Source organism: Denticeps clupeoides, chromosome 13 (genome assembly GCF_900700375.1).
Source record: "Denticeps clupeoides chromosome 13, fDenClu1.1, whole genome shotgun sequence".
NCBI classification, from domain to species: Eukaryota; Metazoa; Chordata; class Actinopteri; order Clupeiformes; family Denticipitidae; genus Denticeps; species Denticeps clupeoides.
Genome location: NC_041719.1, coordinates 4,827,759 through 4,855,114, shown reverse-complemented (window position 1 = coordinate 4,855,114; position 27,356 = coordinate 4,827,759). Strand labels below are relative to the sequence as shown.

Sequence of the window (27,356 nt, the reverse complement as noted above, 5' to 3'; positions counted from 1 at the left end):
TGCAAAATCATGCACGCATTCTATAGTTGTAACCGATGGTATTCAGAGGCTGGGCAGGTTGAGGTCCTGCCATGACGCATTAAAAAAAAAAAAAAAAAAAAGATGGACGGAATGAGACAGGCAGGCAACGGTGGGACACTACTGCCCTCCAGTGTTTAACACTGCAACAATAACCAGTCTGGGTGAAAAAAAGCCAAACGCATCTGACGAGAGCAAATTCTGCTAGAAAATAATAATATACATGCACGACAAATATAATGTGGAATCCATTTGTAATATATATATTTTTTTTGTTGTGTGGAGTTTTTCCTTGTGTGCAGAAGGGTCAAGTGTGGGGGTGGCAACTGTAGGGCCTGTCAAAGCCCATTGAGACATACTGTATGTGATTTTGGGCTACATAAGAAATAAATGTTGTTGTTGTAATATGGGCTCATTTCAGGGCTGGAGAAATGGAAGGATACATAGGACACTTTATTGAAAGCAGTGGACTTCTCCAAGACCATTTAATAAAAATGAGCAATTATGCAGATTCAAATGTTTGTAAACCTTCTACAGGAAAGGTTATTATTAGCAATTTCATTATGTAAGATGTCAAATTTTACGAAACTATATATTTGGCTTGACACTCATTAGTTTTATATATGAGAATAAATGGGGGGGGGGGGGGGGGGGGGAAGCTGTGTCAAAACAGTGGGAAACAATAAAAAGCTTCAGCATACATCAAGCGTCATGCATTTAAACAAAAAAAAGGCTGTTTTGCTGTTGAAAAGTCGTACAAGCTCCCGGTCAGGCCAGAGCGCACAGTCGCTCGCTGACCTCCCATAGCTTTTTGGCTAAAGCATCGTCTCGCCCGCTGGCGCTGACTTCCCGCAGAGCGCTTGCAGAGAAAAAACGGCCGCTCAGGGGCTCAATGCCCTCCTGCAGGGCACAGTACAGGGTGGTCTGGGCTCCGGCTTCAGAGTTGAGGAAGAACAGCTTGGCTATTGGCAATGTGAGCATCCTCAGCCATGGGCTCATGTTGCGGCCAAAGTCCGTATCAATCACTCCTGGTTGCAAAGAGATAAGACAGTGAAGGTAACTCCGGAATAGTTCAGGAAGGAACTGTCTAAAACTGATTAAAAAGTGAAAGTGGTAATAAATGTTCATGTTGAAGTGTAGAGATGTTCTAGAAGAACACGGTGTTGGTCTCTCCCAATTGGTGAATCTCCTACAAGCAAAAGTCTACAGACAGAGAACAAAGTCTCTTCTCTACACACACATTGTCATTGTTTCATGAAATTCTGTAATTAACACATTAGGTAAATCAATAGTTCATAAATGAGTGACGTGGCTTTTTTTTTTTCTTTCCATCAAAGCTGCTTAGATAAACACTGGTTGGTAGTGGTGTTTATGTACCAACCATCACCTTAACCAGTCTCACAGATGGCGCTGGGGTTACATGTCTTACCCGGGTGAAGGCTGTAGCTGGTGACACCGGTCCCCTCCAATCGGTTGGCCAGCTCTCGGGTGAAGAGGACGTTGCACAGCTTGCTGTGGCAGTAGGCCATGAAGGAGTGCCAGTTGGACTGACCGGTCACCAGGTCCTTGTGGGTGTTGAGGGTCGCGAAGTCCACAGAACCCAGTTCGTGGAGCAGAGCAGACACGTTAATGACGCGGCTCTCGCCAGCCTGCTTCAGCCGCTCGAGGAGAAGACAGGTCAACAGGAAGTGGCCAAGATGGTTGACCCCAAAGACCATCCCAAACCCATCCTCTGTTCTACCTGGTCCCATCAGACCTGGGTCAAACAAGGGGAAGATTTTATTTCATTTTTATATCAAAGGTTTGTGTCCCAGAAAGTGCACGTAGTGCCCTGCTGTGAATGCCACGGAAGAAAAAGCGGACCTGCGTTGTTGATGAGCAAGTCCAGTCTCGGTTCCGTCTTGAGAAAGGTCTCCGCGAAAGCCCGCACCGATTTCAGACTGGCCAAATCCAGCTGCATGAAGAGCACTTCATTGTTCCCAGTTTCCTGGAGATGGGGGGACAGAAAGGTGAGAGTTGTGGGATCTCTGGGCACCAAGCACCACGTAAGCTCCAAGGCACGTAGACAGAGACACCGTTACCCTTCTTATGTCGTACACCGCAGCTTCTGCGCGCTCCCTGCTGCGACAGGCCAAAATGACTCGAGCGCCGCGTCTGGCCAGGTCCATGGCAGTGGCTTTCCCAATGCCAGCATTGCTGCCTGATGGAAGGAATGCACTGAAATGATTTTTCTGATGGACTATTGCCAGCATTACTTATTTTTCTTTATTTCTAATTAACATTGAGGGAAATTATTTTGGAGGCAGTTCCATTTTTTTTTTGGTTGAAAAGCACACAAAAAAAGTCACTAAAAAGAAAAGGCTGCATAAAAAAATTAAAACCATGATCCCGGAACATAGTCCTTTTTTAAACTACAGTAGTTGATAAGAGCTTTTATAATGCATCATTCACAAATAAATGAATAATAGTTACAGTGCATAATATATGGCCTAGCGGGTAAGGGATAGGACCCATAATCGGAGGCTCCCCTTGATCAAGATCCCATCCCCTCACACTGCTCAAAATGCAGAGGACACATTTCCTTGTATCACCGTGTGCTGTGCTGCATGACAATCACTACACTTCACTTACATGAAATCAAATTAAATAAATTAGCTATAAATAACTAAAACAGATGTGAAGGTACAGAGTCTGCTTTGTAACAAAGATAATGATTTAACCATTTATTTTTAAAATAATTTTGTCTTGGTGTGTAAGAAGAAAAAAATATTATTAAAATGTAATAATAGATTCTTCTAAGATGTAACTTTGTTGCTCCTCATACCACCGGGGGGAAGTCGTTGCTTGTGAAAGTGAAGTGATTGTCATTGCGAAACACTGCAGCACAGCACACGGTGACACAACGAAACGTGTCCTCTGCATCTAACCCATCACCCTTGGTGAGCAGTGGGCAGCCATGACAGGTGCCCGGGGAGCAGTGTGTGGGGACGGTGGCACCTTGGATATATCGGGATTCGAACCGGCAACCGACTGATTACGGGGTGGCGTCCTTAACCGCCAGGCCACCACTGACCCACTCGTTTATGCTTGTGAGCATAAACGAGTGACATAATGACATTATAGTGACTTTAAAAGCAAAAAAAATATATTGTTTTAAGTTTTATCACGTTAGCATTTAGCCCTCGGGGGCGGGAATGTAAACGCACCGGTAACGACCGCGGTCTTCCCCTTCAGCACCGCCTTGCTTCGGCACCACGGAACTCTGAACAGCGCGTAGTACACGAACAGGTACAAGGCGAGCGCCGCCGCCAACAGCGCCAGGAAGGCGGACATCGTGCCAGCCGGACGCTCGTACACGTGGTTTTGTTTTTGTATGCGCACTTCCGGTAGGCAGCGTGCAGCACGGTCGGCTGCCACCAGGTGTCGCTGGTTCGGTTCTTTTTTTTTCAGACTGAACTGGCTGTACCCTGTCTGTACGTTACACAAGCTCTACAAAAAACCTCAGTTTCGGGCTAAGTTAAGTTTTAGACCTGGATTTGAGGTCTATACCTGAGGTTCTGTGTTTTTTGTATTTGAATGGACCTAATTACCTACAGTACAGGCCAAATGTCTGAACCCACCATCTCTTTCAATGTGTTTTCTTTATTTTCATGACCATTTACGTTTACGTCAAAACTATGAATGAACACATGTGGAGTTATGTACTTAACAAAAAGTGGAGATCTGGCCTCCACAGTCACCGGACCTGAACCCAATCGAGATGGTTTGGGGTGAGCTGGACCCCAGAGTGAAGGCAAAAGGACCAACAAGTGCTAAACACCTCTGGGAACTCCTTCAAGACTGTTGGAAAAGCATTTCAGGTGACGACCTCTTGAAGCTCATCGAGAGAATGCCAAGAGTGTGCAAAGCAGTAATCAGAGCAAAGGGTGGCAATTTTGAAGAAACTTATTATCAGTTATTTCACCTTTTTTGTTAACTATGTTCATAGTTTTTATGCCTTCAGTGAGAATCTACCAATATAAATTGTCATTAAAATAAAAATAAAAAAACACATTGAATGAGAAGGTGTGTCCAAACTTTTGGCCTGTACTGTATATATAAACACCTACATATTATAGTAATCTTATTTAGAATTGAAATTAGCTGCACGAATATTGTTTTAATTTATTTAGCAAATTCAACCTGCCATAGAAGAGCAACTGAACTGACTAGTGGCTCTTCATAACTAGTCAACACAACGATACAGGCAAAATCACAATGCATAATGATTTTAAGTTGCAGGAATGTCAAAGAAAACGAGAAACACAACAGATTTGAACATGTTCTTAAAAATGTTATGCATATTTACATTTACATTACAACTGAGGGCATGGCCCAACCCATAGCGGGTGTAAAACACTGGTGGCATTTACAACAGCTAGACACATAGAATGTGACAGACCACATTATACATACCCTACTGGCACAGAAAAATGACCTAGGAAGTGCTATTAATATTAAATGTACATATAAATGCTGTGCTCCGATTAACCAAAATAAAATGTTATATGATTGTACAGAATATATATTTAAATCACATGTACAGGTTATAATGTGCAGACATGACGTAACTTGCAGTGGTGCAAACAAAGCAAAAAAGAAAAATGCAAATAATGCATATTATATGTAACACAAAAATGTCAAAAATTGACAAAAAGAACGGACTTACGGAGGTTACTAAGAAATCCAGTACTGGCACTTTATCTGCCTGATAAAGACGTACGCAACTGAGTAGAAAATGTCCTATCTGGCAGCGTGGAACACTAACCCATTGCACAAATCAATAACAGTTTACATATTAAAAAAGAAAAGGTGAATTAAGGAAAAAAAAAAAAAAAAGCAAACGTAACGTGCAATATTCAAGGTTCAGTGTGCCTGAGCCCAGAGACTTTACATTCATGCAAACTGAAAAATAAATGATTGTAAATGAGCTTCCCTTGGTCTCCGAGGTGTGAGGTGAGGCAAGTGGACTGGAGCGCAGTGCTGGCACTTGGTGTATTTGTCCGTGTGTCTGTCTGGCAGCCCTGTCCCCCTCCTAGCTGGGGCCGACTGGCTCCTCCTCTTTGGGTTGCTTGGCAGATTTCTTCCCAACGCTGAAGACGAACTGCAGGCATCCCAGCTTGACGTAGCTGCCGTGGTGGAGGAGCGCTGTTCCCTCCCAGCCCGCGCCGCTGCCCCCTATCAGGCTGGAGCTGCTGGCTTTGCAGTTGCACGAAGCGGAGGAGGGTTCCCCCCGAGGAGCGCTGCTCATTACGCCCCCTGCTGGCAGGACAACTGTCTCTGCGTCCTGCTGCTGCGGTTTTCTCTTCCTGCAGCGTCCTGAGGGCAGATCGCATTTCTCACATCACCCATCCAGCTCAATTTGCATCACTGGATTATTAAGTGAAAGCACTATTGGCCACAGCAGTTGTGTGTTTGGGTGGCACTCACGATTTACACCCTGAACCTTGCCGCCTGGAGGACCGGGGTTGGGTTTCACAGAGAAGTCGCAGGAGTAGAGAACGTTGTCCACGGTGGTGCCATGTTCACTGTAGTTAAGCAGCTCGTAGTGCTTGGTGTTCTGAGGACGGAGAGAGATGCTTAGATGCGGGAGAACAACGTGCTTTATATTGATCAGGGAACATGAACTTGCCTCGTCATAAAATATGCAGGCATGTTTTGCCGAAATGTAATCACAATGACCGTATTTTGCGAGGCACACGTCCATGTCAGTGTCTGCAACAAGGGGGAAAAAATCATACTAGACATGTACTGACACGGTAAATAAATATCAGTGTATATAAAGTATACAGATATGCATGCTAATACAATGCATCTCAAAAAACAAAAATATTCTGAAATTATTTAATAATGAAAAAAACAAAGAAAATGACAACAGTACAAATTACGATTTTTAAGAAGTCAGCCATTTCTGTATCGTTAAACCGGCTTTCAATATTTACTAGATATCTGATTTCCCTGAGCTATCAGCCATAGTTATGAATATAATATAATCAATCAATACAATCCGTTCGTTTTTTTCTGTTTACTAGTGCCACAATATTACAGTTATTTTTTATATTAACTAGAAAACCCACATATTGAAATCCCAATAAAAAAATAAATAAAGTTTGTTTAGTGTGTCGTACCAGTTCCTATATACAGAGTCCTGTAGCGCATGCTGACAGCCGATCCGCCTCCGGTTATGGGGTAAAACGTGGCCCGGGCCTGAACGTCCTTTTTAAATGCTGCAATAGAGAAGGTGACACAACCAGTCGTTCAAAATGCAAGTTGCATCTCTGGCGCGGGTAAAGCACGTCGCCGGACCTGATGCTGGGGCTTCACCTTTAGGGTTTGATAACGGGAGACTGCCGGGGTCAGGGGTCAGCGGTCGCCTGCCACTGGTGCTGGTGGCCTGTGGCAGGCCGGATGACATGATCTGCTGGATCCTCTGCAACGCCAGCATCTTCACCAGATCCTCGTCCTGTTTACTCAACTCAGGATCTGGATATGATCGAAAATGCCACAGTAAAACACACACAACCTCTGAAGTCTGAATTCCACGTATTAAATGAAGCTCCTACAAGAGGGCTGTAGATTCAGACTCACCCCCGTTTCCTTCAATCGCCCTCTTCAGCGAGTCGGAGAGCTCAACTATAGATGAGGATCTGGAGCCGAGGAGCACAGTCCCACTTTGAGGAGAAACGGCGCCGGGGCTGGTCTTACCATCTGAGTGCAGAAGACAGTGGGTCAGGTACTAAACCTGGAAACTAACTGTCACCTGTGAACTGTCACCAGAGGCAGTGGTGGCCGAGACGGTAAAGAAAGGGACCCGTATACCGAATCGCCACACACATTGCTCCCCGGGCGCCTTTCATGGCTGCCCCCTGTTCACTAAGGTGATGGTTAAATTTTGTTGTGTCACCATGTGCTGTGAATCACAATGGCAATCACTTCAATGACAATGACACGTGAATTCGTGAAATAACGGACAGGGAATTTCAAAATAAATATTTATCAAACAGAGGTTGAAGCAATAGACAGTGTGCGCCACCTGATGGAGACAGCGGGGACAACAGGCTGCCGGAGGTGGAATCCTGGGACTCTCTGGCCAGAGTGAGGGCGCTGGCACCGGGTACAGGAGATGACACGCCCACAATCTGCCCCCCGGTGGTGGTGCCTGTGCCATGAGGTCGAGATGCCGCACTGGGGGTCTCTCTCTGCAAACGGGCCACGGGGCTGCTGTCTTCAGTCTTAACATCTGCTGCTGGTTCTGGAGGTGAAGGACGGGCAGGTTTAACCTCCAGGTCAGATTTCACACACCTGACCAGCAGGCCGCAGGGGGCTTGGCAGCTTTCAGACCGCCTTTCTGAAGTGGAGCTGGACCTCTCTGGTTCTGGCCCTCGGGGGCCAGCATGGGTACCGCTGGGTCGGCAGCAGCGGAGTGACGATGCCACCCCGGGCCCTTCACCGGGCTTCTCTGTCTGTTCACGGTCCCAAAATGAAGGTGGCCTCTGCTTGGCAGAAAAATGTCTCAGGACGCTGCACTGGAGCGCAACGACGCTGTGGAGCCACTGCAGAAAAATACATGCACGTTATAGAAAACGTGTTGAGTGTGCCATACAATTTATGTAAAACTTGCTTAACATGATCCTACCAACAATAGGTGTGAAAATCCCTTTATACTGGCATACGTTTGCTTAAACATTTAGGGACCTGTTGAATTTTCAGTGTAACTCATTTTGAAACTGGCAACTGCGCACTGGGCCAAATTTACATTTACGACATCAATCAGACGCCCTTATCCAGATCGCCCTACAATCGGTACTGACAGGGACAGTCCCCCTGGAGACACTAATGTCTAGTACGCAGTAGGGTTGAGGGTAAGTACCCTAGGGTTAAGTGTCTTGTTCAGGGATGCAAGGGTGGTTTGAACGGGTGACTTTGTGGTCTTCTGGTTCGTAGGCGAGTGTCATACCCACTAGGCTACTGCCAACCCGTTGGATGGTGAGACATTCAAGCCAAGTACATACCTGCTAACATTTAGGTTCCAAAATACCTGCGTTTTCCCACCGCTGCGCCCTTTATTCAACCCAATGGACCTATTACCCGACTCTGCTACAAATTGCAGGCATATCTGGGACGATCTGGTAGAACAGCATCCATATTTTACAGTAATTAATTTTAAAGGAAAAAAAAAAAAAGTGTCTAAAAGCTGCTTTTTACAATGAAGCCATCGCGAGGATTCTAAATTAGCGCAAGCGGAGGACTAACTGGCGGCCGGCGTGAAGCCTACCTGCTGCTGCTCCGCCTCGCTTGCTGAACGTTGATGTGGGGGGTGGCGGCGCCTGTCAGGGCTGCCCTGGCAGATCAGCTCCCCTCTGCGGATCCCTGCAGGCTCCAGAATGGCAGGGGGTCGGCGGTACTGACACTTAATAAAGTCTGGAACCTGCCGGTGTATTCGGGGTTAAATATCGTTTCCTTGGGACTGCCAATGAACGACTGAACGAATTAATTTCACATCCTGAACAGAAGTAAACAGACCTTGACCGTCTTTTTCCGAATGGGGCGGTCTCCATGGATGTCTGGCGAGGTACGCTGCTGGACCCAGCGGAGAAGGTCCACCTTGAGGGCGTGCTGGCACGTGTGGTCCTGAAACTGATCAACTAGCTGGCAGCGGTTGCTGAACGTCATCTGGTCCTGCAACACATTTACATTTACAGTATTTACCAGACGCCCTTATCCAGAGCGACTTACAATCAGTATTACAGGGACAGTCTCCCTGGAGTAACTTAGGGTTAAGTGTCTTGCTCAGGGACACAATGGTAGTAAGTGGGATTTGAACCTGGGTCTTCTGGTTCATAGGCGAGTGTGTTACCCACTAGGCTACTAGGCTACTACCACCTTAACACAAAGCAGCCCTCCTCAGACCACCATTCACGCAATTTTGAAACGGTGGATGACAAAAACTCTTACGTGGCGATGCGGAAACAAGTAAAATGGAATCCGTTTAAATCTGTTGAGGTGGGACTTTCGCGCACACACACATTTACATTTAAGGCTTTTATCAGATGCCCTTATCCAGAGCGACTGGGTGAGTGTGTTACCAACTAGGCTACTACCACACCAACACAATGTGAACTTGTGGCCAGCGACAGGGAAGGGAAAATTTGACCCTTATTGCCGAGCTTGGAGCTGAACATCATTCAAATTATCTTTATGAATCAGAAAAACAGTTACAGTCAAAAACTCATATCATGCAAACAAATTAGCCGATGCAAGATGTGATTTTATTAACACGGTTCCAGTTTATTATTCAAGTGGACACAATGTTTTTTTTCCCAGGCTTATTTTTTGCCATATTGCATTTGTCCCCCCCCCAATCCACTCTATAATCACACCGTTTTTAGTTGAATGGGCACATATATATAATGGAAAACATGGAAAAAAAATTTTATCTGATTTCATATGGGCCTACTTACTGCCGGGTACTCTGTGTGTTTTGGGCACATCCATTTGCCCGTTGGCATGGTGCTGAGGGGCGGCTCCACACAGTCCAGATGGAAAAGCAGGGGACAGAAATCGCACTGAATCAGCGGAGCCATGCGACAGCCCCTGCGGAGAAGAGAGGAGAACCGCATCTCTTCACGTTACTCCACGGCAACCTGAAGGAAGGTGGCCCTTGCTGCACCTCAGGTCCATACCTGTTGCAGGCGAAACAGACCCTCGCTGGCAGGGGGACCAGCCCGCTGCGATCCAGCTCAAGCTGTGGCCTCCTAACTGTCCATTCGGAAGCCTCTTCTATCCTTCTCCGCTTACTGCTTCCTGGACATCAGACATGGCATTTTAAACCCGTCGAATGGCCGCTGCATGAAAATGGCCTGATTTACTTATATTAACCTGTAAGTGACGTGCTGGTGAACTCCCTGGGCAGCTGGAACTGGGTGGGGTGACGCTCCATCGCGGCGGCAACGAGGAGCTGAAACGGCCTCTTCAAACACGGCGGCGCGCTGTCGGACTCCGAGCCGGGCGTGTCGTCCTCCGCGTCCAGCAGATCCTCGTCCACGTCGTTCTGCTCGGACGGCGTGGGCGTGTCCGTGGAGACGTTGGAGGTGGGCGTTCCCGAAGCCCTGCGGTCCAGAAGATGAACTTGGGCATTGGACGCCTGCAGATCTCCAGCCGCCGCCGGGGACGTGCTGCGCAGCCTCAGCGCGTCCAGCTCGGACGATGAGAGTGACGGCCGCTTGGAGAGTGGACGCTGCAGCCCGCCATTCACCGGCTCGGCCTTCTTTATGGAGAAAGATTCTTAAAGAAAACCGCATATAAACCTGCAAACAAGGGTTGAAAAGTCGCAAAATGTACCTTTGTGCGAGCAGCACAGCGATGGCACACCCACTTCCCATCAGGCAACATCTCCTCGCTGAGTGGTGGGTTACTGAATCAAAATGCAAGTAAAAATAAATATAAATGTGTGGTTTTGCATATCCGTATCAACCCCCACTTCTGTATTAGAGTAGAAAAAAAAAAAAAAAAAAGCAGTGTGATACCCTCTCAGGATGACACCACATCAGAGCTGGTAATGACAATGACAGAGTAATTAAGCTGCCAGGCGCACGCTGAGCGGGGAACACTTTGAAATAATGCACTTTTAATGATCTAACAGAGGCCGACACAGGCACCAGTACACAAGGCGGGGGAAAAGTGAAATCACACACTGCACGCAAACTGCATGGAAGAGAGATATGCAAATCGCAAAGCCATCAAGAAAGAGATGATTAAAAAATAATTAAAAACTAAAGCGATCCAATTCCTCGCATGAATGGCTGTCAAATTGCTATTCGTCCCGTCCACAAAGACCAAACACGACACTCCACTATTTAAAGCAGATTTTTTTACAAAGTTTCTTTAGAAGTTGAGTATTTCCGTGGACATTTCCACCTATGAAAAATGCAAACAGTTCAATGGGTTCATTGAAAGGTCCCCCTATTATGATTTTTTTGGCTTGTTCTTGTTGGTCCACTAATACCGTATCTGAAGCCTCTTTCCAAAATTCAGCCTCGGTGCAGAATTAGCTTTAAATGATAATGAGGAGGAGAGAGGGGCGGGACAAGGAGGAGAGCGGCCTGTAGAATTTGAGGGGGCACTGGCGGAAATGACATCATCAGCACCATTTACAGACCACAGTGTTGGAAGTCGTGGTAGCGTTTTTCCAGAAAAAATAAACCTACTGGTTCCTCAGAGTCTCATGTGACGGAACCAATAAAATTATTTGTGCTAATTTTTTTACATCCAATCACCAAGCAGCTGCAACGCTTTGCACGTTTGGAAGCCATGGTGGTCGGTCCAGTAAGCTATGAGACCAACACACTGCTCTCCAGGGGCATGTCATCAAGGGTGATGGTTAAATACAGAAGACATGTTTCGTTGTGTCACCGTGTGCTGTGCAGTTTCTCACAATGAGAACTTCACTTTACTTAAAATGGCAGACATGAAAGCATGCAGCAATGCCCTTCCTCCACGCATCATCTCACCAGCACTGCAGATGAAAGGCAGCGGAGCATCGGTCGCACCTCTGGAGGTCCCCACCCTCCTTACAGGCCTCGCAGGTTCCCTGCTTCGTGGATCTGCTGCCTCGTTCAGTCTCCTTTTGAGGATTCTCCTTCTCCTCATCATCCTCAGACTTGGGCGGGGCAAGCAAGGTTTTAATTTTCTGAAAGAGGAACATTGCTCAGAGGACGAAAAACGTTGCAGGAACGTTGTGTGATCAAAACATCTGGCAGAAGACGCATTGCCATCTTCACAACAGAATTACTGCCTGGTGATGAATCACAAGATTGGTGTGAAAAGGGAATTTCTCTCATGCACGCCAGCAGGCCTCACCTCCATCAGACCCCCAGACGGGTCCATGTCGTAAACCATGGCTGATGCCTCCATGCTTCTTCTCCCAGGTCCCCTCCTGGCCTGGCCCAGCTCCTGGTACCCTTTGCTTAAGGAGTGTTAATGCGAGCTGTTGCCATCAAGAACGAAAAATGGTTCCGCGTCCAGCTTGAGGAGGCGGTGGTGGGTTGTGAGCAGTCAAATGTTCTGGTTTATTCTGCGCTGCCTCATAAAACGAAGAGTGATACGATAAACAACGAGGCACACGGGGCCGATCGCGGCAAAAAAAAAAAATGTTCACAGGCGCCCTGCGGTTTAGACGTGCATTTCCTGGTCAACGGGACTTTTCCACGCGTGCTCAGCAACACACACAAAAACAGCCTTTCCCTTTATTTTTTAAAACGGAATGTTAGCGCCGATGGCCTAACCTACACGGTTCTTCTTGCTTCTGCAACAAGATCCTGCAAGGATGCTGGGAAAATGGGGTTCCATTTCCGGCTGCAAATGCGTCCGCCCCGGGAGACGCGGGAGCGACGAAGCTCATCCCAGCCACCACCAGCCCGTTGTTGTTGTTGTTATGAAGAGGCGACCATGATCGCTCACAAGCATGGCTGAATTCTCCTCCATTGACTCGGCGCAAACGCGACGGAGCTCAGTCTGAGCATGCGCAGTAGACTGGCATTGTTGCCAAGTCGGCTTATTAAAAACCACTCGACTCGACGTCTTTTGGGGATCTGTGTTGAATAATCTTTAAGGGTTGCGTCAACATTTTGTCTTGTTTTATGTATATCATGGCCGGCTTCACATAATTTATTAAAGTCTGAACAAGCGATTGACAAAATTGTTTTTAGCAGACGAGTATATTTTATCTCGCTACCTGGCAACGTTGACAAACAGTCAAAGGAGACGGCTCGCCTCAGCTAGAAGCGCGACAAACGCGTTCTGTACGTATGAGAAAACCTAATATTGAATAACATTCCGCAGAACTTCTCTTTAAACATACGTATACTTGGGAGCTGCATAACTCATGTCCCCGAAACGAACAACGTTCTCCCCATCTCCCGTTTTCTCGCCCACATGCCTTTGTTTACGTCAGACATAAAACATAAGACACCCGGCAGATTCTTAAACGTCGCGATTACAGTGTAACACGACGAATGATGGCGTAATTTCGTCGTGTAAAACTAAACTATTTATCAACCTTCGAGGAGTCGATCACGGAGACGATTTTTGAAAAAATAAAAACAAAGATCGATTCACAGACATTAATAATTGAAGGTCGAACTAAATTTACATTGTACGCAACATCGCTAATTTATGCTTTAAAAAACTGTCCAAGGTGAAACAATGACTCTCATACTTTAAATGCCACAAATACCTTGATGTGTGTTGCCAGATTTCACAGCGACCACTCCCTACTTTTAAGCATGGCGCACAAATTTCGAGCCCCGGGAAAAAGCCCCCAGAATGCCGATATCTTACACTTGACAGTGTAAGGGGCGTTTTAACAATAAGCGACGCAAAAACAGGATTGAACGCGAGTTTTAAGTCGTTTTCATGTGTTTTAAAAACGCTTCGTGAGCTCGGAGGCTATTGTCCCCGTCGTCTTGCCGTAGTGGAGAGTAGTAGCCTCACAGAAAAGTCACGTAGTATTATGTTACTACTACGACTTAATAGCCTTTACAAAACAGGTAAATTGGTGTGGCCATTCAGCCTCTCAGCATGCGGTAATAACGTAATGCCGCAGCCGTATTTGGACGGTCTTCCAGGCTCATTCAGCCGCGTTTCTCTGGCGGTGCGAGCATAACAATTTAGAAGTAAGATTTTGTTTTATCATCTTGTATGCTACGAAATAATGTTATTCATCCACCCCATAGGAAAGACCCAGCTTCTGTACTGACTGCAATTCTTGACAAATCTACAGTACAGGCAAAAGGTCTAGACCCACCTTCTCATTCAATGTGTTTTCTTTAATTTCATGACCATTTACGTTGGTAGCTTCTCACTGAAGGCATCACAACTATGAATGAACACATGTGGAGTTATGTACTTAACAAAAAGTTGAGACCTGGCCTCCACAGTCACTGGACCTGAACCCAGTCCAGATGGTTCGCAGAGTGAAGGCAAAGGGGCCAACAAGTTCTAAACACCTCTGGGAACTCCTTCAAGACTGTTGGAAAACCATTTCCGGTGACGACCTCTTGAAGCTCATCGAGAGAATTCCAAGAGTGTGCAAAGCAGTAATCAAAGCAAAGAAATTAGAATATAAAACATGTTTTCAGTTATTTCACCTTTTTTTGTTAAGTACATAACTCCACATGTGTTCATTCATAGTTTTGATGCCTTCAGTGAGAATCTACCAATGTAAATGGTCATGAAAATAAAGAAAACACATTGAATAAGAAGGTGTGTCCAAACCCTTGGCCTGTACTGTATATGTTCCTTTTTTCACATAAAATATATAAAGTATTTTCCTTGCCTGAACTATGTCTATAGTTCTCTACAAATCCATATAAATGCCTGTTGCTTTGGATAAAAGTATAAATGTGTGAGTGGTAAAGGCTACGGGGCTTAGCATAAGGATTGTCAGGGTCTTCCAGATAACCTGTTTTTTTTTTTTTTTTTAGATGTTTGTATTTGCATTATTCTGCATGTAGTGGGAGTGGAGTTTAAGTTAATTTCGAATGAAAAAATACCTATATGCAGATTACAGTTTGACCATAACATTTATTCGCAACTCGTAAATACATGTCTGACATTTGAAACGAACCAAGACAATAAACATTGCTTCTCAAATTTGCGGGTTTATGGTCCTTTAATTCTGTATTCAATGCAATGCTGGGTGGTAGTAGCCTAGTGTTAACACACTTGCCTATAAACCAGAAGACCCAGGTAGTACATGTGCCACTTACTACCATCGTGTCCCTGAGCAACTTATCCCTAAGTTGCTCCGGGGGGGGACTGTCCCTGTAACTACTGATTGTAAGTCGCTCTGGATAAGGGCATCTGACAAATGCTGTAAATGCAAATTTATTCCACCTTGGCCGTGATAGAACATTTATTAATTTAAAAGGAGTGCTACACCGTCACTCTACTCCCATTCACATCTAGTGTATATATCTATTTATGGTAATCACTCAATATCAAACACCACTTTTTGATAAGCTGGATTTTCTGCTGCTGGAGCCCATTTCGCAGGTTGCAATGTCGGTTTTTAGTTGTAAAAATATGTCAGGATCTGGTCCGGAAGGGGCTATTCCGGGTCCGGGGTTTGTGTTTTCCCTGAGTTTTTATGTTTGTTTGCACCTGTATAAATATGTCTGCCCGTATAAAGCTGCCCTGTTTGTGTCTGTTTGCCGTGAATAAAGTGAAGTGATTGTCACTTGTGATACACAGCAGCACAGCACACGGTGCACACAGTGAAATTTGTCCTCTGCATTTAACCCATCACCCTGAGTGAGCAGTGGGCAGCCATGACAAGCGCCCGGGGAGCAGTGTGTGGGGACGGTGCTTTGCTCAGTGACACCTCAGCGGCTCGGGATTCGAACCGGCAACCTTCTGATTACGGGGCCGCTTCCTTAACCGCTAGGACACCACTGCCCCATAGTTCATATAAGTGTATATAGTTCATATAAGTGTAACAAAGGGGCCTAGCGGGTGAGGAACTGGACCTGTGATCAGACGGTTGCGGGTTTGAATCCCGAACTGCCGAGGTGTCACTGAGGTGCCACTAAGCAAAGCACCGTCCCCACACAGTGCTCCCCGGGCGCCTGTCATGGCTGCCCACTGCTCACCAAGGGTGAACAGCGTGTGCTGTGCTGCAGTAACAATCACAACAACAATCACTTCACTTTCAACAAAGTATAGCCACAATTAATGTTTGCTGTGGATGTTAAATTATATTTTTTAATTATGTAATAAATTTTATTTTCTTTTTGTCAGCAGGCACTTCAATAAAGTCAGGTAGGAAAACGCTCATTAAAACAATGCTTTACTTTATTATATAATAATTTAACAATAACTACAATAGTTTAAAATCAGCATCGTCATGTAAATATGGAATCATGTGCATCCTGAGAGTGAAGGAAATGAATCTGCTTTGTTTCGTTGGCATTTTCTCAATCTCATGGACAATGAAGACGAGTGAGAGTGCACACTACATTGTGCTGATATTCGTGAAGATTTTACGCTTATTATGGCCACCGGAACCACGTAGACCGTATTGTATAAAACAGTATGGAGAGGTAACACCGCGAGTCGATCCTGACGTCCGGGTCTGGGAGGTGTGGACACGGTTCACATGGTTCAGTCGGTGCTCCTCCTCCTGCACTACTATTGGATCCCCTTTAAAAAAATGTACACTGTTTTGTTGTTTCATGTTTCGTTGAAACAAACCCCCTCATCACGAAATAATAAATCAATAAACACATGACACAATTGTTGGCACCAGATGGAACTTTGAAAGTCAATGATTTCCTGATTAACCGGGATGCACATATGAGGAGACACAGTATCAAATTAAAAACATCATCATGACAAATGCCATCTACAGAAAAAATGGCCATCAACTGGAGCTTGACCCATATTTATTTCATCCTCATGAACAGTGGTGGAGGCAAAAAATATGTCCAAGGATCATTTTAACATCCAGACTTTCTTTGAACAAATTATTTAAAAATTAGTTTTTGCTCATTTTTACACGGGGTGCCAGTTATAGTGTAGGGCACTTGAGCCATATTCAAAACGATCAAAAAAAACAACAGTCGCCAACAAGCTTCTTCAAAGCTTCAAATTAGGAAGAAATAAAGAACTGAAATAATCCTCTGGTCATCGTGTATATACAGTATTACTGGGTATTGTTCTTATTATCTGTTGGGAATAATCGCCAGATAGAAACTGTACAAACACTGCTGCTAGGTTGCTGCTATTTAAGCTCTACAAAAATAATATCCACACACTCTTTGCAGTGCTCGCTGAAGTCCTGAAGTCCCCTGGAGAGGACGGGGAGGGGGTTATTTACAGCAGGTTGCTAAGGAGATGTGGCTGAAGGGGAAATCGTAGAGGGGGTGGGCCACAGGAGAGAAGGAAGGTGCCAGAAAAACAGTTCCACAAGGCAAAGATAGGCTTGAGTCCCTCAGGGCTGAGAACGCAGCTCTATATAGACACTTCATACTCTCTTGTCTCCTGCAAAACACGAAGACAACAGCAGAACAGTCAAAGCAAAGTCCCTCTAGTTTCAGAAACCAACCGATTGCTGCTATTCTGTTTTATGCACATATGGTATTATTAATCTTTTTACTTATTACCTTTTAATGAGCGCTGAACCAATTTTGTTGTATTTATTGCAATGACAATTACAGGCCTTTAAATATATAAAACTTCATTAACTGTGATGACAATGCTCTAAAAAAGTTAAGACCAAACATAATTGTGTTCCTTTTTAATGAACAAATTATGTTTTACAAAGAGAAAATCCTCAAAGCTTATTATTGCCCTCTTGAGGCCGTCAGCTTTCATAAGATCCAGATTTGAACAAAAATCACTTTGCTGAAACTGTGTTTCAGAGAAAGACTCACCTCACTGTTCTTCAGGAACAGGCCAAAAGAAGGGAGGGCGACAGAGAGACAAAAAGTAATTAGTAATAAAGTTGAGAAATTGAAACAATGATGAAGAAATGTGTAGAGAGCTAATTTTATACTTGGATAAGCCATGTAAAACAAAAAAATATAATAGTGCAATGTATTGCAATAAATTTAAATAAGCAACATGCAATTTAATCAAATACTAATGTTAAATGGGACTAGGCACAAAAGGTGAAAAACTCCTGTTTGAGCAGCACGTTGGCAGTACTTACTGTATTTTCATAGGCAGGGTTATCGTAGGCTGCCTCTGCACCAATGTGCTCATATCGCGAGGATGTGGACACTGCAAACTGTAACGACTTCCCCTGTATCCTGATAAAATATGCAAGATGTGTGTTTAAATCTCCTGACACGCTAAATCATTCCATCTAACAAAAAAAAAAAAAAAAAACTACCTTGAAAAGTATAAGTAGATCCCTAAGACGACGATCACGACGATAGCGACAGGAATGAAGACCGCTATGGCCACGCTCACACCCTCAATGGTGACTTGTGTACTTGGAACTGGTTAAACACCACAAAAAGACAGAAAAAAAGCACCAGTACCTGTATTTACTTTGTGCATATGTAAATTCATGTAAATTCACCGTTCCTGCAGAACCAGTTCTAATAGGTAGACGTCCTTTACACGTGCTCTCTTCTTTCGAAGCAGCTTTGTATAATCATGTGTTTCAATTTGACAGCATGTGTCCATTAGCTTCAATAGTTTCAAGTGTGACTTGCTAATACTGTAAAATGGTAAACAGCATTCAGCTTCGGGTGCGGAAACTTAGCTTTGTATAAATACATTATAATTTTTCTTAGTCTAGCACCTAACAATCTCCGAGCATGCTCTTCACTGACAAGTCTAAGCCTTATCAGGGCTCTTAGTTTGTAAACTCAATATTCTATAGAAATCGAACGAGAATTGCTGGTGTCTTCCTCTTGTAAGTCGCTTTGGATAAACGCGTCTGCTAAATAAAGTAAAGTAAAGTAAAGTAAAGCTTTAATGCTATGATTTACTCAGATGACAGGTTCTATGGACTGTTGTCTGAAAATGGCACTCACCATCTAATCTGCGTTCATTTATGTACTCCTCCGGAGTCCCTTAAAGCAAATGCAGAAAAATCTATAAATATATCTGTCCAGAAGCACGGCAGGCCAAGTCCAAAGTGGCTCGTACCTTTGCAGACCGGAGGCGAGTTGCTCCACCGCGAGGGGTGGCCGGGGATGCAGCGCATTAACGGCTCCCCCATGAGCTCGTACCCCCTCTGGCAGGAGAAGCGGAGGGTCTCTCCCGCCTGGTAGAGCCGCTTCTGTGGACTCTGGGTGCTGAAGGACGGCGTGCCGGGGTTCTGGCAGGGATCAAATGTCTCCGCTGAGGGACGCAAAAGGAGCTGATATTATCGCATTCATGATCGCAGGCATGAAACCACTGCAGCATCTACTCAGGCTGGGAGAAGTTTAGATGCGTTGTTGTATTGTGATTATGAACATAATCCGTTTGAATATATGGCAAGGTCATATAACACAATCTTTCAAAATGAACAGTTATGATGTATGATTATATTTTTTTAACAAATTACGTTGAGCCTGTTGGTGTAACTTATTGTTATACTTGTCACATGATCATAACTATGTGAATTATACATTTATAATCTACATGTCACATTTTGCTGTTGTCCACGTGGGATTTTTTTAATATCGTTTTATCAATACTTCAGTGTTGTTTAATCCCATAACAAAATTCAATTACTTTGTCCAGAATCAAATCCAATGCTGGACGTCCGGATCAAAACCCACACACAGAGAGACTCGCAATCGTCTTCTACAGAATCGAAGAGGAAAATATTGCGAGAGTGGTACTCACGAACACATTTCGGCAGCTTCTCGGTCCACTTGGGCCCAGACGAGTCACGGTGGTAACAGGTCAGGAGACTGTTGCCGGACAGCAAGTAGCCTTTGCTGCAGATGTACTGGACGGTGGAGCCCACAGTGAGACGTGGGCCGGACATCACTCGTCTGCTGTGCTCCACAAGGCCAGGATCCGAGCAGGACAGCACTGGTGGAGGAAAACAAAATCAAACTCGTAATGTTCTGAAACGTTGTTGTTTTTTACGGTAAATCTTCCTGACCATAAATTCAAGTAAAAGTTAATTTAATGGTGCAACCACCGTTAGCGCGCAGTGGGCCGCAGTGTGTGGGGACGGTTTCTTGCTCAAGGGGACCCGAGTGGCACCTTGGCTCATCCAAATACTCATAAACAGCGATGTTATTTCAATCTGTGCAGTTTACATTTACATTTACATTTACATTTACATTTACATTTACATTTACGGCATTTGGCAGACGCCCTTATCCAGAGCGACTTACAACGTGCTTTCAAGTTACCATCGATGAACCATCGGTTTGAAGTATAGAGTTGTGTCTGTTCTGTAATCTGGAAAAGTCTAAGAGGGTGGAGAAGCCACAAATTGTATTTTTCACCTTATCTTATCTATCCCCCTTGGAAACACGGCCCAGGATCTTTCATCACGGACCTAAAACAACACAGTACGTTACGTATTTTACACGTTTTACATGAAGAGCTGACCTGGTGCGCTGAGACGATTATGATTGCATATCTAAAATCAGGCAAGCCATCGCAGGGGAGGGGTGTCACTCTGATTCTGAATGATCATGTGAAGCTTTTTTTTTTATAACGTCGGGGTCACTGGGGTCTGTTTTCAAACTGCTGAGCGCAGTTTGTTTTAGCCACCAGCAGGCGGCGCCCACATCTCACTGGCGAGGCTGCGGGCCCTGCCGTATTGGCATTCTCCTCGTTGTCTCGGTATGTTAAAAGGCCGTCGAAAAAATTAATCACGACTCGGCGCTGGAATGCTTGTGTTGTTTTTCCATTACGGTTTGACTTGTGTAACGAACTCTTGCGTAACAGAAATGCATTATTTAAATGAAAATTGGAGTGGCACACCACCGCTGACGAGGGCTGGCTCCAGTTTTTTTGGGTTCAAGTGTCAACATGAAACTCTTCTCGAATTTGAGGTTAGAAAACGAACGGGCGACCGAACGGCATGGCGTGAAATCCCAAGCGTCTGTGTGTTTGTGTGTGTTGTGTCTGCCCATCTCACTTGTGCGGCGCACCCTGCTTCACTTTGTTCGTCGGCCCCGCATCCCATGGGGACGTCTGCTCAGGGCCAAGCTTATTCGGCAACAACACAGAGCGGCGAGAGGTTCCACCGAGGTTCCCCGGCGCGCCACCACCCCTAAGCTGAGCCCAGGCGCCCAGAGAGCGGTGTAATAAAGAGCTAATCTCTGCCGGCGGCGGCAGCGACCAATTTCTCTCCCCGGCAGGAGAGGGGACGGGTGTATAATGAGACCACCAGCGCTGTGCATGTACCTCTCCATTCAGGTTCACTTAAAATGATAAAAAAGTAGTATTATCTGGGGAATGACTGACTCAACCACAGCAGAGACACTTTCATCTGGACAGGGACTGGACAGGGGAAGGGTGGGGAAGGGGAAATGCAGGGGACGGGTGAAGGGAGGCTGCCATCAGCTCGGAAGCCTCCCCACTTCCTATTGTCCTTGACTGCACGTGTACTGGGGGCTTAACATTTACATTTTACATTTACGGCATTTACCAGATGGCCTTATACAGAGCGACTTACAATCAGTAGTTACAGGGACAGTCCCCACCTGGAGACACTCAGGGTTAAGTGTCTTGCTCAGGGACACGATGGTTCATAGGCGAGTGTGTTACCCACTAGGCTAGTACCACGGAACTCAGAGAGCCCTTCTCGTCCCGGCACAGACCGGTGCTGCTGTTACACCGCCGTTAAAGCAGGAGGAGAAATGAGGACAAAAAATAAAAGATGAGAGCAAAGGCAAGATTGAATAATAATAACCATAAATAACAAAAACCTCATAAAAAAATTATATTTAAAAAGAAAAATGGTCTGGTTGTCCTTTATTGCTTTATTGTATTGGTTAATTTACGCTATTATATTCTGTGTACCATTTATCTATTTTATTGTTATTACTATATTTACCGTTATTACAATGCAAATTATTGTGTTCTCGGGCAATTGCTGTAAAAGACCATGAAGCATATAATCTTTTATACTGAATAAGCTAGAAAATGTCTCACTTTTCTCACAGCTTGGCAGGTCCCCGCTCCAGGTGAGATCCCACTGGCACATGAGCGTCTCTGTCCCCACCACCTCGAAGCCGGGGTAGCACTGGTACGTCACCACGGTGCCGTGAACCAGTTCAGGGTGGGAGGTGGTCTTCCAGCCGTTAGTTATTTCCGGAAGTTCCGGGCAGGTGTCATTTCGAGGCACCTCTGTCAGACAGAGACACACAGATGGACGGGGACGAGATTAGACAGTTGCAAGAAACCGAAATAAAAATAAATAAATGAACGTTGTGCCGTTATGAACGACAGCGTACAAACTCCAGACAACGTTTAGTTCCTGAAAGGCGAACCACGTTTTGCATGCTATGCAACGCCTTCACTCGGGCCGATAATGGAATCAGCTCATCAGCTCATTCGCCGCACGATAACGGGCCGAGCGGCTCTAATCAGTGCGAGCTCGCGCCGCAATTGTCCGAGCCACCGGCAGGCCGCACCTGCGCTATTTGGCCAGAATGCCTTTTCTTGTCCTGATAAAAGGCTTCTGAAACATCCTGCCGGTGCCGCGTGGAATTTGGTTCTGATTACCGGGTCTTTTTTTTCTGCAGTTTGGCACCCATGGCGTGCTGGCTGAGTGCCCCGCGGGTTTCGGGGAAGTTTTATCTTGGGGCTCTGCAAACCCAGTCCTCTTAAGTTCCACTTGTCCTGGCTTTCTGCGTCCCAGCTCTCTGTACTCTCTGTAACGGCATCATGTTGGGAGGAGAGCATCTCCCTGTGGTGCTTTCTGCCGTACCGCTAACTAGCCTCTAATTAATGTGCTTCGTTTTGTAATTAGTTTATTGAACGGGGTTGGACCACACCCGCTGAACGCAGAACGACGGAACCCGCAATGTAAAGAGGCTGAAAGGAAGTGGAGGTACCGAAGAAGTTGACCACGAAGCCGTTGTTGTAGCCGTAGATGTTGGTGGCCGGGTCGGACTGGAACTGGAGGGTGACGTCGGCTGTGGTCGTGTAGAGTTTGAAACGCGGCCGCGAGCCGCCGTACTGACCCAGGATTTTGGCGGTGAGGTCATCTCCGTCATAGAACGTGAGGAGATCGTTTGTTCCCATGTGGAGGCTGGAATTAGAGAGAGCGCGTTGTCAAAATCCAGTCATCGAAAGCAAAGTAATGCCTAAGTACTTCTTATCCTACCATAGCCCCATAAAAACATTTTTCATTTTTCAGAGCCACTTTCGTCAGTGCACCAACGGTGAATAAACTCGTTTATTTTGCTCTTCAAATCTAATTTTTAATCATGTTTGACATTGGGTGTGTACTAGAGAAACATTTTTGAATATGCAGCAACCTCAGCCGCTCATTTGTAAACACATTGCATTTGTTTCTGAGGATGAGCACAAAGCCGCCATCGCGCGCATGTGTAGGTTAAAGCAACATTATCGCTATGTCGAAGGTGAGCTGAGATCTGATTACTAGGTCAGGTCAAGTGATTTATTGCACCGTCAGACTGGCAAGCACAGTCAACCTGGGACCAAGTACATTCTGAAAATCTCCACCGGTTTGATCATGTTTCCTCTTAATATGTTACATTTGCCAGAAATAGACAGGAGGGGCACCGGGAAAGTAAATACAGCTTTAAATGGGAAATTCTTCAGTTAATAGTGACAAACTGCTGAAAAGAGGAAGGGCACGCCTCCGCGGCCACAATCGAACATCGGCCCAGCCAAGCCACCTTCTCCAACCACTGTTTACAAATGGCCAGAAAATCAATTACACTCGGTACAGAGCCCTGCAGAATCCCGCTTTATCGCAGAGATGTTGCCATCTGGAGAGGAGCGCCGTCCCGAAGAATGGTTTGTTGCTTTTCCTTTTATCCCCCTTGCTTTTCCATTTATCTTCGGAGACGCAGTCTGCTGGCACTGGTGTGGTGGCCTGAGCTTCTCTTCATTCAATGGGCATCACCACATGGCAGGAATCGTGGGCATCAGTCAAATCCATCAGATATAATGCTGTTCCAGATATAATGCAGCTGGAAGGCACATTTCATCATAAAGGAGCTGAATAAATCAAAACCATGAAAAAGGCAGATTACTTTCGAATCAGCAAATGGTCACTGACCTTCAAGGCATGGTAGAGACATCACATGTTCAATAGGTTTCACTGTCACTGAGAAGCAATGCATCCATTTTCCTGAGCCCAACCTGGGAACATGGGGCATGGGAAGCTGGAGAGATGGCAGTCCATCACAGGGGACACATGCAGGTCCACTCAAGCATCAGCATTTCTCCTAAATTCGATTGCGACTGCCCAAACTGCCCAAACTCCCAAGAGAATACCATGCAAACATGGCAAATATATTCAAAATAAACTGGGACACTTTGCTTCAGCACTAAACACTGGACCACCAAGCTGCTCCAGACGAAACAGTGTGTTTATATCCATCCAGGAGGTAAGAGAAGTGACCACCGGGGACAGGGTGTCACATTATAATGCTAATTCTCTGCGGGAAATGGACGAACTGTGGAATTAATGGAAATAGCAGTGGAGAAAAGGATATGGAGAAATGAATGGAAATGGCTAATTAAGCCCCAGGCCCTTTTGCACCATTTGTTTTGATGGCTTCAATTTGCTTCTCTCTACAAATAAAAAAAGTAAAAAAAAAAGGCTTTTAACTGAATAAATGCATTAGAGCACTTTATTGTGCTTTTTCTGAAGAGGATGTTTCAGTAAGACAAAGAGTCCACAACAAAGGTTGATGTGAAAAAGGTTCAAATGTCTTATTAATGGAACACCAGGGGCAAAAATGATCTCTGACTGGACAACTCTCACATGACCTTTATTCTGCAAAGACACATTTGCTTATTTGCTGTTTTTACTGGATTAGGCCTGGCATGAATGTCCAAAATGACAAAATTCAAAAGTCCGTATCTAACGTGAATATAACTGTAAATTCGTAAAAAAAAAAAAATAGATGCATAACACAGACCCCATGTTTTCCAGCGTAGTGCATTTCTCTAAGGTGGGCAGGAAACGGCTCGCTCAGACAGGGGGACTGACTAGCTCTATCTTGTCTGTAATTAATCACGAGGGGCCAGTGATAGAACTCATTATGGGGGAAAAGAGAATAATTAATCACTCCCTCCTTTCTCCCAGTTACAGCCGAACTCGCGCAAAATTGAGACGGGAGTCTCAGACGGTGTAATGCCTTGATGTCCAGGGATTCTAAAAATAAGTAGGCGATGGCAAGCCAATGTGGTTCTAGGACTGTAATGTGGGACAATTGTGCATGCTTTTAACTTCTGCAATTTATTATGATGTTGCTACTGTTTAGACCATAATGTCCTAGACTGTCCTAGAGAAACTTGATCAGAAATCTGTGGGAAAAGGTGGTTCAACTGACATATTGTACACACACTTATGGAACGTTGTTCATGCATTTAAGCATAACTGGCTTTTTTTTCATAAGCCGTATTCAAAAAGTTGAATTTCCTGCCATGATATCTCATTTTGCACCTAGCGTCAATTCATTTAAAATCATATCTTTTCTAAATGAGGGAATAATGTTTAAAGCTCAGCTTTTTTAAATGCGATATCAGTCACACATGGGCCTCACCTACTTTATGTCTTGAATATAACCGCATAACTAGTAATAAAAGTTAATCCAAATATTTGTGTTATAAAGTAGAAAAAAATTTGCACCTTCTTATTACTGATGATTTTCCAGAGCTAATATTTATCTTGTTAATAATAGTTAATTGTTAATTTCATATTTTATTTATAATATTTTTGGTAAGTTGCAGCAGTACTGACAGACGGTTCAGTAAATCCATACTCAGCAAAGCCATGCTTTACATAAAAAACACTATAAATCACTGTTTAAAAAATGCATTTATTTGTACTGAACCAAATGAGACTTCAGAACCAAGGTGATGTTGGTGTACTCCTAATCATTTCTTCTTCAGCATTTCTTGTTGCAATCACCCACGGCAGTGGGGTGCATTACTATAATAAGACCGTTCTTGATTGGAGAAAATCAACAGAGGAATAAAACAAGTGATAATTGAACTGCCCCACTTCCTCTTTTCTTAACTCTTGATGTGCAGGGGTCACAGGAAAGCCATCCCCTGTCACCACGACACATCCCTGCACACACATGATGCAGCACCGCCAGTGCCTCTGACCTAATTGTCTTCAGACTTTTTGAAAAATCAGCCAGCCTCATTTTCCATCATAAACCCGCCGAAGCCTTGAGCCCCGGGCCAGGCTCACCTGCGCTGTGGACGGGCTAGAAAAACTGCTGTCGGCTCATATTGAATTTGCTGTGATAAAGTTAAACAAGGCTTTTACGCGGCCACGCGCCGTATCTGCCGAGAAAATCAATCACGCTTTCCATTTGCCGGCAGTAATTTCATTTTGTTTAATCAAAACAAAAATGCATCTCCGCTTGACTCGGCCCACGGCACAGCTGCCACCTTGTGCCTTCAGAATGCATTAAATCTTCAAGCTGTGAATTTGGGGAGGCGTCTTACTGTCTTAGAGGCAAGAGGGAAGAAGAAGTCGGACATTTGTTCAATTTCAGCATGGCACACGCACACTGTGCCTGATATTTCTGAGACAGCTCGAAAGAAATAAAGGTAATTGAAGATTTTTTTATCTTATTTTATTTCTTTATTTTCACCAATCACCTTGGAGCAGGAGCCAGAAACGGACAGCAGGACATATTAAGTTTTTCCTCATCCCGTAGTGTGGCGGATGGGATAAGGTGTGTGAGATATGAGAACCTCCAGAGCATCGTGAGAGGAAGGCCAAATCCTCTCAGATCCATTAATCCCTCGTCCTTCAAGATTCATTCAGCCACCAAATTGCATTTGCACGGTGGTGCGTGCGACTTTCTGGGAGACGGCTTCCCGGGGGACCTTAACGGCCGTCAGAAACACTTCACCCTTCCTAATTCTTTGTGAAGCATCGGCCTGTCAGAACAGCCAATTTTTTTGATCAAGGCCTCTACATTCATATCATCTCAAGGCGGGTCACACTCATCTCTTCTAACACTGTCATCAACTGTCATCAACACCAACCCAATCAAATTATTCTCCAATGTAATAATTGTCCTTTTGCTAAATAATTGCCCTGTGTTTCGTAGCATCACTACCTGAAGTGTTGAATTCTCGACTGGTAACAAGTCAGAAGGTAAATTTTTTTATCCAAATTAGGCCAAAATGAGGGGAACTGAGAAAAGAGAAGGTCGAGTGGAGCCATCCTCTAGCCTCATGCACGTAATTCACCCCGGGCAAACAAGAGTTCCATCTGAATGATCAGTGAGTGATCAGGGGTGATGCATTAAATGAGTTTGTCTCGTCTGAGAATAATGAATTTTTAATTACAAAGTTAAATATTGGTCCAGCTCAGGGCCATGTTTTGGCCTGACGCCCGGAGCGAAATGAGTCTCTTGATTTATTACCGGCCAGCAAAATGCCAGCCATTTAATAACAAGAGTTGTCTCTGTGGACGCCTTGTCGGCAATGCCGCCCCGCACTAGGTGGCAGCCGCTGCCCTATTGAGGGCATTCAGGGCAGAAAAAATACAGACAAGAGCAAGGACAGCAAATTGCAAATATCTTTTTTAAACTCTTTTTTAAAAAAAATTCTGATATATTTGGAGTGAGGACAAAACACTGGATCAAGTGAAAAGC

General features: G+C 44.9%; 3 protein-coding genes across 6 annotated transcripts in view; all 3 read right to left on the bottom strand.

Moving 5' to 3' along the window:
- Positions 1-474: 474 nt before the first annotated feature.
- On the bottom strand, positions 475-3,412 carry dhrs13b.1 (dehydrogenase/reductase (SDR family) member 13b.1). Its single transcript, XM_029000397.1, has 5 exons — positions 3,225-3,412; positions 2,100-2,218; positions 1,882-2,005; positions 1,448-1,774; positions 475-1,046 (listed from the first exon to the last, which is right to left on the bottom strand). The coding sequence occupies exons 1-5, from the start codon at positions 3,349-3,351 to the stop codon at positions 787-789; spliced, it is 957 nt and encodes a 318-aa protein (XP_028856230.1). The 5' UTR covers positions 3,352-3,412; the 3' UTR covers positions 475-786.
- An 858-nt stretch (positions 3,413-4,270) lies between these two features.
- Positions 4,271-13,316, bottom strand: phf12b (PHD finger protein 12b). Of its 3 annotated transcripts, XM_029000016.1 has the most exons (16): positions 13,292-13,316; positions 11,917-12,139; positions 11,568-11,746; positions 10,399-10,471; positions 9,937-10,324; positions 9,741-9,861; positions 9,519-9,651; positions 8,581-8,736; positions 8,333-8,485; positions 7,091-7,610; positions 6,646-6,765; positions 6,382-6,540; positions 6,186-6,284; positions 5,690-5,772; positions 5,488-5,617; positions 4,271-5,376 (listed from the first exon to the last, which is right to left on the bottom strand). In XM_029000016.1, the coding sequence occupies exons 2-16, from the start codon at positions 11,968-11,970 to the stop codon at positions 5,093-5,095; spliced, it is 2,652 nt and encodes an 883-aa protein (XP_028855849.1). In that variant the 5' UTR covers positions 11,971-12,139; positions 13,292-13,316; the 3' UTR covers positions 4,271-5,092. The 3 variants fall into 3 exon arrangements, with proteins under 3 accessions (XP_028855849.1, XP_028855848.1, XP_028855850.1); XM_029000015.1 differs by lacking the exon at positions 13,292-13,316 and having other exon boundaries at positions 11,917-13,259; XM_029000017.1 differs by lacking the exon at positions 13,292-13,316 and having other exon boundaries at positions 9,937-10,321; positions 11,917-13,259.
- Positions 13,317-15,887: 2,571 nt separating this feature from the next.
- Positions 15,888-27,356, bottom strand: part of sez6b (seizure related 6 homolog b) — a 103,607-nt gene continuing 92,138 nt past the window's right edge. Inside the window, exons 10-18 of one of the 2 annotated variants that reach the window (XM_029000014.1) lie at positions 22,587-22,783; positions 21,682-21,876; positions 19,405-19,596; positions 18,718-18,912; positions 18,603-18,641; positions 17,951-18,059; positions 17,768-17,867; positions 17,490-17,493; positions 15,888-17,097 (exon numbers count right to left, since the gene is read on the bottom strand). In XM_029000014.1, the coding sequence (XP_028855847.1) occupies positions 17,491-17,493; positions 17,768-17,867; positions 17,951-18,059; positions 18,603-18,641; positions 18,718-18,912; positions 19,405-19,596; positions 21,682-21,876; positions 22,587-22,783 (1,030 nt within the window). In that variant the 3' untranslated portion in view covers positions 15,888-17,097; position 17,490. Of the gene's footprint in view, positions 17,098-17,489; positions 17,499-17,767; positions 17,868-17,950; positions 18,060-18,602; positions 18,642-18,717; positions 18,913-19,404; positions 19,597-21,681; positions 21,877-22,586; positions 22,784-27,356 lie in introns of both variants that reach the window. The other variant, XM_029000013.1, reaches the window with a different exon arrangement.